Here is a 12,601-nt window from a genome sequence, read left to right as displayed (position 1 = left end):
TGTGTGTGGCCCCGGGGCCTCACAGTGAGATCACAGGAGCGTTAACATGAAGCAAGTTACTTTGTTCAAGTGGAAAACATGTGATTTCCCCCCCCCCCCCCCCCCCCCCCCTCGCATGAAGCCTGAGAATCTGCTGCTGAGTTGTTCAGGTGTGAAAGAGAGAAAATCTGGAGCCAAATCTCAGAGTTCATGTCTGAAAACAAGTGAAGGTGAGATAATATCTGTTGTCTTTGTACAAATAAAGTTGAATTGATGTGTGTGTGACAGAAGCGAGCGATGAAAGCAGAGAACAACGTCAGTAAACTGAAGGCGGAGCTTCAACAGCTGCAGGTAGTCAGAAAACTTCATTTGATCAGATTTATTAAAAACCTTTCCCATGATGCAAGTTGGAGTGAGTGTGTACATTTGTGTGCGTGTGCGCGTGTCAGGTGGAGGTGGAGTCTCTGCGGTCGGAGAACGATGGTCTGAAGGCAGCAGAGTCTCAGGTCGTCATGACGATGAGACAAACTGCTCTGGTGGCGTCTGAGTACCTGAACAAGATGGCAAGCCACGCCCACTCCTCCATCCGGTCAGTGTGTGTGTGTGTGTGTGTGTGTGTGTGTGTGTGTGTGTGTGCAAACACAAGGTAAACAGGTGTCTCACCTAACCCTTTGACACTTATCCAATGTACAAATAACATTGGATCGATTAACTTCGCTCCTTAAACCATAAACAAGTTGAAAGATCCATAAAATAAAAACAGCTTCTCAAGATTTACTAAATACAACACACAGTAACTGGACCTGTCTATGACCTGTCTCTCTCTCACCTGTCTCTCTTCAGTCAGCTGCTGGGAGAGGCGGAGACTCTTCGTCTCGTGTCTCACCTTCTTCGTTCTATTGATAAAATCTCAGAGTGTTGAAGCTGTGATGGACGTGTGGACGTGAGGACGTGAGGACGTGAGGACGTGGTCGTCATAGAAAGCTGCTTTGATGACATCACAGCAGCAGGTTGCTGATTGGATAGATTCTGTATCAGTGCAGACTGAAGATGATGTCATGACGTTTATTCTTCAAATATAAACTTTATTAAACAGTTTGTCAACGATGTTCTGAGATCAGGTTCTGTTCCATCATGTCGCTGTAAAACAATAAAACACAACATTCAGAACAGTCCTATGTGGACCTGTCTATAACCTGATTCTCCTCCTGTGTGGACCTGTCTATAACCTGATTCTCCTCCTGTGTGGACCTGTCTATAACCTGATTCTGGACCTGTGTGGACCTGTCTATAACCTGATTCTGGACCTGTGTGGACCTGTCTATAACCTGATTCTGGACCTGTGTGGACCTGTCTATAACCTGATTCTCCTCCTGTGTGGACCTGTCTATAACGTGATTCTCTACCTGTGGACCTGTCTATAACCTGATTCTGGACCTGTGTGGACCTGTCTATAACCTGATTCTGGACCTGTGTGGACCTGTCTATAACCTGATTCTCCTCCTGTGTGGACCTGTCTATAACCTGATTCTCCTCCTGTGTGGATCTGTCTATAACCTGATTCTCCTCCTGTGTGGACCTTTCTATAACCTGATTCTCTACCTGTGTGGACCTGTCTATAACCTGATTCTCCTCCTGTGTGGACCTGTCTATAACGTGATTCTCCACTTGTGTGGACCTGTCTATAACCTGCTTCTCCTCCTGTGTGGACCTGTCTATAACCTGATTCTCCACTTGTGTGGACCTGTCTATAACCTGAATCTCCACCCACCTGCTAGTCATGCTGCTGCAGGTTTTGCTGGTGTTGGAGGAGCAGCAGTAGACGGGCGACTTTGCGACGGTTCACCAGCAGAGACTGGTTCACCATCTGACACAGAGACAGAGGAGAAGTGTGTCAGGGTTCCTCAGGTTCTCAGAGGACAAATGTTCTGGACGTGGACGACTATGATGTGCTCATTAGAATAATATTGATGCATCCTGATACATTGTTTTTTTTTTTAAATGATCATTTTAAATTCAGAACAGGGTCCGAATATGATTCTATTTGAAACATAAACTAAAGTTTCAAGGTCTTTCTTGTCACCATACTCAGGTTCAATGAAATTGTAAGAGGCTTCTTTCTCCGAGAAATATTTATATACAGGTGTTTATATATAGCAGCATCAGTGTTCAAGAATCTCAAGACCAAATGTCTATTCTGAGACTGGGAGTGGGCGGAGAGTATCACCTGTCACAGGGGAGGAGACTAGAGAAGGGGAGGCTATATAAGTGTGTGTCCTCTTCAAAAACCTTTGTTTGAGACACTGCTGCCACACCAGACCAAAGGAAGGCCTGAAGCATTATTTCTTAACCTAGAGGATGCATTAACATAAAACATCCATTACACCATCCTTCCTACCCTTCCTCCATCCCTTCATCAACTTCACCACTAATGAATGGGTAAATGGCTCTTGGATCCTTGTGTTTGAATGTGCACACCAGCCAGAGGTTCTATGGTCCAGTAATACTGAACAACTGAATCAAATAGAATTTATAGTCTTTTTTTCAATCAGCAAATAACTATACAGGAGGAAGAGTAACTGAATTTTAGTGCAAACAACTGTAAACAAATGGAGCAAACACTCCCTGAGGGTGAGATGTGTGTAAATGTTGTTGTGAGAATGAACCCGGGTCAGAGGTCAGAGGTCAGAAGTTACCGTGGCTATGCTGTGGATCAGTCTGTGGACATCAGGTGGCAGCAGGAAGCTGATCTTCTCCAGCAGGTGGCAGTATTTCCTGAGCACAGCTCTGATCTACAAACACACAGCTGTTAGAATGTGACCCTGATGAAACGTCAGTGTTGACCTTTGACCCTGAGGAAACTCACCTGCTTGATGCACTGACTCTCACATTCTGTCAGTTTGTGTTTCAGCTCCATGATTCTCTTCATCTCGTCCTGCAGCTGCTGCCACACACATCATATTCATATATATATTATACATATAAACACTTACACACAGCATATATATGTATATGTATACCGTGTGTTTACCTGCAGATAGACGGGATGTATGGGTGTGTCTTTAGGTGTTTTCGGTTTGACGTTCACTTCCTGTAGAGTCGACATCATTTCCTGACTGATAGACGTCACCTGAGCCTCACACACCTGAAACAGTAGAGGGTGGAGCCTGTGAACGTGTGTGTGTGTGTGTGTGTGTGTGTGTGTATCACAGACTGTAAATAAACATGGATGGCATGACATCTCTATTGCCCCCTGGTGTCTGGCTGCAGTATAGGTTATAAACCTCCTCCATGTTAAAAGATGGGACATGGAGCAAACCACAAAATCAAATTAGACGTTAAATAAAAGTTTGTCAAAGATGTTTCTGTCACTTCAGGTCGTTCTTCTCTCTCTGATGTTTGTTCAAGTGTTTCTGATCACTTTGGTTTGAATTCGTCATGATTGACAACTGAGACCGACTCAGGATGGTTGAGAGTGTGTGTGGGCGGGGCCTCGATAACACGATCACTACTGCACAGACTGTAAATGACGTCATCACCACAAGATGGCACCGTTTGTATCTGAGATATTTAAGCTTCACTTCAGGAGTGTCGTCATCTTTATTAAGTCGTCATCAGTTGATGTATAACATGTATAACATATGTAACATATATATTCTACCTGACTGAGTTGCGTCAGTTCAGTTTCCAGCTGTTTCAGAGCGTCGTCATGTTTTTCCCGCCTTTTCTCCGCCAGACGTTGGATGATGTCAGAGCTCGGACACTCGACCACTGAAATAAAGAGGATGAGCTCCAGCTGTGATTGGTCGTCACATAGTGACACTCTCACTCCGATTTCATATCAAACTGAGTTTCAGTGGAACGTCTGTAGTTTTTCATCATTAAATACGAACCCACAGTGTGAGGAAGTCTGCTGACATCATCAACATCATTATCCACCTGCTGTCCCCTGCTGGACAAACAACACAACTACCTGAGAGACACAACAATGTCAACAGCTTGAGACTGTCTCTACCCGTCTGTCCCTACACCTCAGTGTCTATGTGCCTGTCTACCTGCTGTCCTCGTCTGTCCTCGTGTCACTCTGTCCAGAGAACAGAGACCTGGACAGTTGAACCTACAGACACAGAGAGACAGTCAGACAAAGCTACATTAGCTAACATAGCTACATTAACCCTTTGATACACAACATGGGTCAAATGTGACCCGGCTCAGTTTTTATTTTCTATATCTTGGCATTGAATGAATTTCATCATTCAGTATTTGGAGAAAGCCTGAGACTGGGAGATGTTGGTGGACGTGGGCCAGCGGCTCCCAGTCCCATCACATATAGTCACTACCACCCTGAGACCTGATGCTCTGGTCCAACACCCTGCTCCTCGTCGACTTGGTAGAACTGACAGAACCCTGTGAGGATAATGCTGATGAATAAGAGGAAAAGGCTGCGATGCAGACATGGAATGGGAGGCAGAGCATCGTGGCTGGAAAGCAATAGTTGGACCTGTGAAGGTCGGCTGCAGGAGTTTCATTCCAACATCCACCATCAGGTTGCTCAAAGATCTGGGATCCATGGACAGGTCCTGCTCCAGACCATGACAGAAACATCACACACTGCAGAACGCTGCAGCCAACGGCTCTGGATCAGGAGGAAAGATCCCAACTGGGCCCCAGGATGCTCGAGACCTGTACCCAGATCAACCTGTGGGGGGCCGGCCTCAGAAGAGGGTGTCTGGTGATTAAAAGGCCGAAACACCTGAGGACACTAAGGTACACAGCTGAAGACATGTCCCGAACATCCGATTACATCAACTAGCAGAAGGCATTAATTAGTGTGGCAGAACGTTCATTACGTATTCTCCATCTTGTCTTATTATTAAAAGGGAAAAGTGTTTAGTTTAAAAAGGCAAAGAGGTAATGATGTCCGATCTACTGAGCAGCCACATGGTTTTCATAGTACTTTCATAGTGCTGCCATACAAGCCAGTAGCCAGTCAGATTTACCTTTAGCCTCAACGTACTCTCAAGTTCGACCTGTATCATTGATTACAAGCCCAAAGCACGTGAGGGCACTAAGGTGCAGAGTTATGTCCCTAACATCGGCTGGTGGCCACTAACACATGCTAACATCTACGTCCAAACGTACACGGGATATTTAACTCTCGTCCTATAGTCTCAATTAGGTATTCCCCAATTTACTTGTTTTGATCATCAGAAATCCTTATTTTATTGTTTCCTTTGTTACTTTTTGAATAAAAGCCATTTTTGTATCTCTACCCTTCTAATGCACAACATGGGTCAAGCATGACCGGTATTCATTTCCTGTTTTATTTCATGCATGAGTGGTTTCTTTGCTATATTTTTAAAATAAATATATCTTATCATTTAATATTCTAAGTGTTCATTAAATATCTTGTTTTTGATTAACACAAATCATTATTTTGCTTTCTTACTTTATAAACAAATGTAAATTGTGTATTTCTACATCACTTTTAAACACACACACACACACACACACACACTACAGTATGTATTCACTACAGGACACCTGCCATTCATTTCACACATCTGATGCATGTGAGTCTTATTTTACAATCCATTACTAGTGAGAAAGAGAAGCTAACTAGCTAACAGCTAGTTAGCTTCTTTTCTGGCTAGCTAACCATAACAATCAACAAGATAAAACTCCAAATAACAGTTTATACCTAATAGACTGATTGATATGCATTTGATTTTCTCTATCCAGAGTGTCAGTCTGGCTGCTCGCAATCATTTCAGACTTACGATTGACATGGTCACAAAGATGCTGGATGAAGAACAGGATGAGGAAGATGAGGAGGCAATTCTTTGTCTTGATTCTGAGTCTGAAATCTCTGAGGCTGAGGAACTAGAGTCTAGGTCCTAGACTTTGTTCTACAGGATCAAGCTGGAGATGGGGGTGAGTCTTGGAACCAGCTCTGCTGCATGAAGAAGGCTCCTTTGATGACATAGAAAATGAGTCCTCTATGTCATCAAAGGAGCCTTCTCCTAAATGAAGAAGGAAGAATAAGCTATAAAAGAATAAAGCAAAGAAACATCCAGCCATGCATGAAATAACACAGGAAATGAATACTGGTCATTTTTGACCCACGTTGTAAATTAGAAGGGGTTTGCATAGCTTGTGTATCAAAGGGTTAACGTGACATAGCTACGTTAGCTGACAAAGCAACATTAGCTAACACAGCTGCATTAGCTGACAAAGCTACATTAGTTATCATAAACAAGAGCTCAAACTCAGACCTGGTCTAACTGACCCGGGTTATCAAAGTGACCTTTGACCCACCTGAGCATCGAACAGTTGACTGTAAACTGCTTTGATCTCACACATCATCCCAGAGACTGTTAACGTTTACCTGTCACCATGACAACCAGCCTGTGGCACCTTCATGGTCCACAGAGAAAATTGTACGTTCTGATCTCACACTCTCTCACACACTCTCTCACACACACACACACACACACACACACACAAGAGAACCAATGAAACACGTTTGTCAGTAAATACTTTATTGATTTATTATAATTATTATTATTATAACTGATGTGATTAGACACTTTTACTACGAAATGTTTGTGATCAATCGTCAATATTCTGACATCTTCAACACTCAGTGATGTCATGCTCAGATTTGATCATGTGATCTCAGGGGAGCTCAGTCCCACTCGGTGATGTCACTGCTGCTGCTATCGTCAAGGTTACTGGCTGCATACTCCTTACAGATGACCTTTGACCTTAGTGCTTGCTTCCTGTTGTCATGGAAACAAAAACATGCTGAAAGCTGCATTTTCTCCAGAGCTGAAATGAATCTGAACTCACCTGCGATAGAAGAAGTTCGGACGAGTCCTGAAGGTGAGACAGTCGTCTGTCTGCTTCTCCTGCACACACAGAGAGAGAGAGACATGTGAGAGAGAGAGAGAGAGACAGAAAGACAGGATGTGAAGAACCATCTGGTGTATTACCCATGATGCAGTAGGGCTGGTCTTCAGTTCAGACTCTGCAGCGCCTCCTACAGGAGAACTGTTCTGCTGCAGAGCTGATGCCTCCTCAGGCTCCTGCAACTTCTCACTGTGAACCTCCTCACTGCTTCCTGTTCAGTCACATGACAGGACGCAACACGTCACATGACAGGACGCAACACGTCACATGACAGGACGCAACACGTCACATACAACTCTGACCTTCTACTGTCTTCTCTGTCGGTTCCTCCTCTTCCTCACTGCTCACACTCCTCTCCCACTGAATGAGACAGCCATCATCATGACATCATCATGACATCATCATTACATTCCACACCTGCTGTCATTAACACACTTGTCAGTCTGAGCTGCATCAGCCAATCACAACATCCTCCTTCTCACCTGGTGAGTGTTGCAGGTGAGTCTGCGGAGGTGTGTCCTCCGTTGTAGCTCTTCCCCCTGTGACCTCAGCAGGAGGATCTCCAGCCTATCAGATTGCTCGGTGAGTTGTCTAACCTGCTCCCTGTACTGATCCTTCTCCTGCAGGAGCAGCCGCACTTCCTCCTGCTGCTCCGCCCACGACGACAGCGCCTGCAACAATCAGAGAGATGGTTCTAAAAGAGCAGACTCCAAGCAGAGAACTGGAGAACCTTCCTGGTGTCTTGTGGTTTAACAGGGACAGGAAGTGACACATGGAGGTTGAAAACAAGAGACATGTCACTGTCAATCAGTGACATGTCAATCAGTCAATCAGCATCCACCCCACCCACCCAGGTGGATCAGGACTCCTCACCTTGTCTCTCTCTCGGATCACCTCCTCCAGCTGTCTGAGGGTTTGTTTGTTTCGTTGACGGTACATCCTGGTGTCTCCCTTCAGCTGAGTGCAGCACAGCTCCAGCTCCTCCTTCTCTTCCAGACTCTGAAAACAAACACACCCAGCATCACCCCGACCGCCTGATCTCACTGACATGTCTTCTACTTAGGAAATCAGACAGAAGTGAGACATGTGGACATTTACTTCAGCCTAATAATCAGACATGTTGTGTGCACGAGACAAACAGACTTCCTGGTTTCTGTCAAATTCAGCACTTCCTCCAGCTCTTTCACAATAAAAGCCTCCGAAAAGTTCAGGTGACAGAATTTTCTCAGCAACATTTGTAACTAAAGTCACCTCCTGTGGTTGTTTGTCTCCACCAATCAGAGCCGTTTTAGTCACCTTCCTTTTATTTAAGATTCATATGAGGTCACTGACCTTTGACCTTTGACCACTGGAATCTAATCAGTTCATCTTTGAGTTTAACTTAAGCTTGTACAAAATTTGAAGAAAGTTCTTGAGGTCTTGTGTTCACAGGAATAGGACGGACGACCTGAAAACATGAATCCTCTGGCCACTAGGTGTCACCAGCGCAGAGGAATAAAGTTTGTGTTGTTGAAAGGAATGAAATTGGTTCTGACCCGAGAGCTCTGGTCCTCTGCTCTGTGGAGATCTCGTCTCAGTCTCAACACTGTAGTGAGGAGGTTCATCTGAGGAGCAGGATCTCCTTCCTTCTCCTCTTTCTTGTCCGTGTTTTCTTTCTCCTCTTTACTCTCCTCCCTCTTCTCCTCCCCTCTGTTTGGATGGAAGAACGTCTCCGAGGGCAGAGCCAGACTCCTGCTCTGAAAACACACCTGTCAACAGGTCAGTCGCTGAGCTACTCACATGATCGCACATAATTCTGGTCATGTAAAGTATCAACTCTTTTCTTTCTTTTCTCTTCAAAGTGACATTTTTAAACACGGTGTCAGATGATGTCTGGAGAATGAAAGCAGATGAATTTTCAGTAAGATTACTGAAAGAAGCTGAAGTGAGATCACCAGCAGGGGGCAGCATCTGAGATTTGAAGACAAAATATTATTTGTGAGTATTATAAGTGTGATGTTTTGAGGCTGAAAGAAACTGAAGTCAGTTGAGGTGTAAGAAATTAAAACTGTTGATTTGTGTTGAACCTGAAGAAGCAGAGGTGAGTTGAAGCGTTAATTAACTTCTTCTTTCTTCGGTTTATTGGCGGATGGCAACCAACGTAAAGGTGCATCACCACCACCACTCATATTAAATCAAATATTGTTTCTGCTTCAGATTTACTGAGTGAAATGTCCATGACTTCTTCATGATTCAGTTCTTAGATAATAAATCCACCTTCATTGCTCTTTATTCCTCTGTGTGCTGGTATCTGCATGAAATATTCATATTTTGAAATCGGATTCTCAAATATCTCATTAAATCTTATTGTTGATGAAAATGACTTTAACAACATTAATGCTGAACATGAATCTGTTCCCAGAACAACCTCCTGTTTTCTAACTCTTCACTGTAATGCTGCTGCTCTCGTTAGCATCTCCAGCGTGTGAACTGACAAATGATCTGATCCCTTTCACTGAAAAGTCTGGTTTAATGAAACCAGAACCTGTTCTTCCTGTGATAGGATCTTTGGATCATCTGTATAGGGTTAGGGGTCACAATCATATGATGTTTGAAATCTATCTTCCACCAAAACTGCATTGTTGCCACAAGCTTTACGTCCTTTTTCCAAAAAAAGAAATCAGTAAACAGTGCTCCTTCTTCTTTGTTGGGTTTATTGACGTTGGTTGCCACCCGCAAATGAACTGAACAAAGAAGAAGGAGGAAATATTAAAGAAGAAGAAAGATGAACAGGATGAAGAGTTGCAGTGTCAGACTTCACCTCCTGCAGTGGCCTCAGTGTTCGTCGTCTCAGCAGTCGAGTCTGACTTTCAGCTTGTAGCACTGAGTTTTTCAGACGCTCCACCTGCACACACACACACACACAGAGAGGTCAGAGGTCATCAGCCCTCTCTAGGGGTGATAAGAGGTCAGAGGTCAGCTCACCTCTATCTGCAGGTCTCTGTTGGCCAGCAGGGCATTGCTCCTTTCCTGGTTCAGAGTGTTGATGTCGGCCATCAGACTGTAGTTGTGATCTCTGAGCTGCTTCACCTCGTCGCTCAGCCGCTCGCGCTCTTCCCGGACCTTCTGCACCCGCTCAGTCAGCTTCCTCAGCTCCTGGTCCCGCAGCTGCTGCTGCTGAGACCACGCCTCCTGGTGGCCATAACAAAGCATGAAGGTTTAGCAAGTCAGCAAAGAACTTCGTGAGCTCCTTCTCTACCTCTTCCTTAGTAACGTGGTTGCTATGCCAACCTGTTCCTTTGCGACAGAGCAAGCCATTTGGCGGCGTCTCCTCTCTTCCTGCAACGCCCTCTGCAGGCGGCTGAGCTCCGACATCAAGAATTGAGTCAGACCAGATTCTCCTGCTGTGTCTAAATTAAAGAGACATTATAACAATTGAGACATGGAGGGTAAGGCAGACACAGAGACAGACAGACTAAAAGACAGACAGACCGATGAGGATGCTGAAGGTCTTGTTCGGCTCCTTCCCAGTTATTCGACTGTACAGTTGAGGATAATCCAGTTCCAGACTCTCCAGGAAGGCTGTGTAACCTTTGACCCCTGTCCTCTGTAGGATGTCCAGCAGGGCTCCTGTAAAGGAGCATTTGTTACCTCTAGACTGGATTACTTAATTCTTTATTTTCTGGATGTCCCAGTAACCCTTTCCCCCCGTCTGCAAACCATGGCTCAGTTTGATCCAGACCCAGAACACCTCTTTTGGACTAAATTACGGTGCGTTGGTCTGGACCGTGGTCTGAGGGAACCTTTCACACCTGAAATTTGGGTCTAGACTAAACTGAAAAGTCTGTTGGTGTGAACGAGTCCTAAATGTAAGAATAAAATCTGGGAGAAGGTTTGAGTTCTTATAGTAGCAGATGATGCATTTCTTACCAACTTTTCTCCTCCTGATGACGAGGGCGGGATCATTGAAAAGCTGCTCCTCATCCTCAGCACAGATGACCTGACAACAGCATCACAAAACAACAAATCAGAGAGGGAGGAGCAGGGACAGGTGGAGGAGAGAAGGAGGAGTTACCTGACACTGTCGGAGGTAGGGGGTGATTCTTGAAGGTTCGATTGTTTTGATGAGCAACATCCTGTAATCATCCAACTGTAGCCAACAGATGTCGTCCTCACTCACTGAGTCCATGATGAGTAATCTGATTACTGCAGTAATATGAGTATTCACTTCTGTGAGGTACACACTACGCGATGAGTACACACTAGCACACAATGGACACTCGCACCGACACCGTCTGTCTCAGTCTGTTTCTGAGAAGGAAGTCTCTCCTCTCACTACCTGTTTTTGCCTCAGTCTCCTCCCTCTCTGACTGGCACTGATGCAGTTCACTGACCAATCGTGTCACATCGGGTTCTGTTAGTTTACTGACGATGTGGTTCTGTTAGTTTACTGACGATGTGGTTCTGTTAGTTTACTGACGATGTGGTTCTGTTAGTTTACTGACGATGTGGTTCTGTTAGTTTACTGACGATGTGGTTCTGTAAGTTTACTGACGATGTGGTTCTGTAAGTTTACTGACGATGTGGTTCTGTTAGTTTACTGACGATGTGGTTCTGTTAGTTTACTGACGATGTGGTTCTGTTAGTTTACTGAACCACGTCCATACATTTTATTCATTGGCTGTTTATGTCGACACAAAGAGGAAGAAGTGAAAATGAGAGAAGTCAGAAGAGGAAACAGAAACTTTTTCACATTTGACTTTGATTCCTGAAGTGAAACTAAACTGGCGGCTGTTGTGGGCGGCTGCGGCTGAGGGGTAGAGCGGTCGTCCTCCAACCAGAAGGTCGGCAGTCCGATCCCCAGTCTGCCCCATCTGCATGCCGAAGTGTCCTTGGGCAAGATGCTGAACCCTGAATTGCCCCTGATAGAACAAGGTGCTGCTAATAGATGCTCTGTGATGTGTGTGTGTGAACAGGTGAACGGCAGAAAGTGCTTTGAGTCAGCAAGACGAGAAAAGATCTTTATAAATACAAACCATTTCCGTTTAAACCAAGAAAAGCAGAATGTGTCAAACTGAGAAGTTACGGACGGAGAAACCAGAAACCAACAGGATGGTCCAAATGTCACCTGTGTCCTCGCAGTCCAGTGTCCTTACAGAGTCCCCACAGTCCACTGTCCTTACAGAGTCCTCACAGTCCACTGTGTCGTCACATTCCAGTGTCCTTTCAGAGTCCTCACAGTCCATAGTGTGTCCTTACAGTCCTCAGAGTCCAGTGTCCTTACAGAGTCCTCACAGTCCATAGTGTCCTCACAGTCCTGTGCCCTTACAGAGTCCCCACAGTCCACTGTCCTTACAGAGTCCTCACAGTCCACTGTGTCGTCACATTCCAGTGTCCTTTCAGAGTCCTCACAGTCCATAGTGTGTCCTTACAGTCCTCAGAGTCCAGTGTCCTTACAGAGTCCTCACAGTCCATAGTGTCCTCACAGTCCTGTGCCCTTACAGAGTCCCCACAGTCCACTGTCCTTACAGAGTCCCCACAGTCCACTGTCCTTTCAGAGTCCTCACAGTCCATAGTGTGTCCTTACAGAGTCCTCACAGTCCACTGTGTCCTGACAGTCCAATGTCCTTACAGAGTCCTCACAGTCCAGTGTGTCCTTACAGTCCTCAGAGTCCAGTGTCCTTACAGAGTCCTCACAGTCCACTGTGTCCTGACAGTCCAATGTCCTTAC

At 45.1% G+C, this 12,601-nt stretch overlaps 3 protein-coding genes across 7 annotated transcripts in view; 1 reads left to right on the top strand and 2 right to left on the bottom strand.

Annotated features, from left to right (window-relative positions):
- The window catches only part of LOC117767610 (endosome-associated-trafficking regulator 1-like), a 5,291-nt gene extending 4,138 nt beyond the window's left edge, over positions 1 to 1,153 (top strand). The window contains exons 10-13 of the mRNA XM_034595394.1: positions 268 to 330; positions 429 to 568; positions 823 to 923; positions 962 to 1,153. Of these exons, the coding sequence (XP_034451285.1) occupies positions 268 to 330; positions 429 to 568; positions 823 to 901 (282 nt within the window). The 3' untranslated portion in view covers positions 902 to 923; positions 962 to 1,153. The remainder of the gene's footprint in view (positions 1 to 267; positions 331 to 428; positions 569 to 822; positions 924 to 961) is intronic.
- ccdc180 (coiled-coil domain containing 180) lies at positions 1,018 to 5,901 on the bottom strand. Of its 3 annotated transcripts, none has more exons than XM_034595607.1 (8): positions 5,760 to 5,901; positions 3,873 to 4,096; positions 3,641 to 3,750; positions 3,011 to 3,124; positions 2,846 to 2,923; positions 2,676 to 2,771; positions 1,764 to 1,846; positions 1,018 to 1,117 (listed from the first exon to the last, which is right to left on the bottom strand). In XM_034595607.1, exons 4-8 carry the CDS (start codon positions 3,086 to 3,088, stop codon positions 1,045 to 1,047), a joined length of 408 nt encoding a protein of 135 aa, XP_034451498.1. In that variant the 5' UTR covers positions 3,089 to 3,124; positions 3,641 to 3,750; positions 3,873 to 4,096; positions 5,760 to 5,901; the 3' UTR covers positions 1,018 to 1,044. The 3 variants fall into 3 exon arrangements, with proteins under 3 accessions (XP_034451498.1, XP_034451499.1, XP_034451500.1); XM_034595608.1 differs by having other exon boundaries at positions 3,877 to 4,096; XM_034595609.1 differs by lacking the exon at positions 3,873 to 4,096 and having other exon boundaries at positions 5,760 to 5,898.
- A 586-nt stretch (positions 5,902 to 6,487) lies between these two features.
- Positions 6,488 to 11,400, bottom strand: card9 (caspase recruitment domain family, member 9). 3 transcript variants are annotated; one of them, XM_034595589.1, is made up of 13 exons: positions 10,946 to 11,400; positions 10,801 to 10,870; positions 10,363 to 10,500; positions 10,162 to 10,280; positions 9,856 to 10,062; positions 9,692 to 9,775; positions 8,427 to 8,639; positions 7,765 to 7,890; positions 7,374 to 7,562; positions 7,194 to 7,251; positions 6,975 to 7,102; positions 6,832 to 6,890; positions 6,488 to 6,761 (listed from the first exon to the last, which is right to left on the bottom strand). In XM_034595589.1, the coding sequence occupies exons 1-13, from the start codon at positions 11,057 to 11,059 to the stop codon at positions 6,668 to 6,670; spliced, it is 1,599 nt and encodes a 532-aa protein (XP_034451480.1). In that variant the 5' UTR covers positions 11,060 to 11,400; the 3' UTR covers positions 6,488 to 6,667. The 3 variants fall into 3 exon arrangements, with proteins under 3 accessions (XP_034451480.1, XP_034451482.1, XP_034451481.1); XM_034595591.1 differs by having other exon boundaries at positions 6,489 to 6,761; positions 7,194 to 7,263; positions 7,407 to 7,562; positions 10,946 to 11,399; XM_034595590.1 differs by having other exon boundaries at positions 6,489 to 6,761; positions 8,427 to 8,627; positions 10,946 to 11,399.
- Between the last annotated feature and the right edge of the window lie 1,201 nt (positions 11,401 to 12,601).

The sequence above is a fragment of the Hippoglossus hippoglossus genome, chromosome 9 (genome assembly GCF_009819705.1).
Source record: "Hippoglossus hippoglossus isolate fHipHip1 chromosome 9, fHipHip1.pri, whole genome shotgun sequence".
NCBI classification, from domain to species: domain Eukaryota; kingdom Metazoa; phylum Chordata; class Actinopteri; order Pleuronectiformes; family Pleuronectidae; genus Hippoglossus; species Hippoglossus hippoglossus.
The sequence above is the reverse complement of the archived record's forward strand: the minus strand, read 5'-3'. Positions and strand labels throughout refer to the sequence as shown.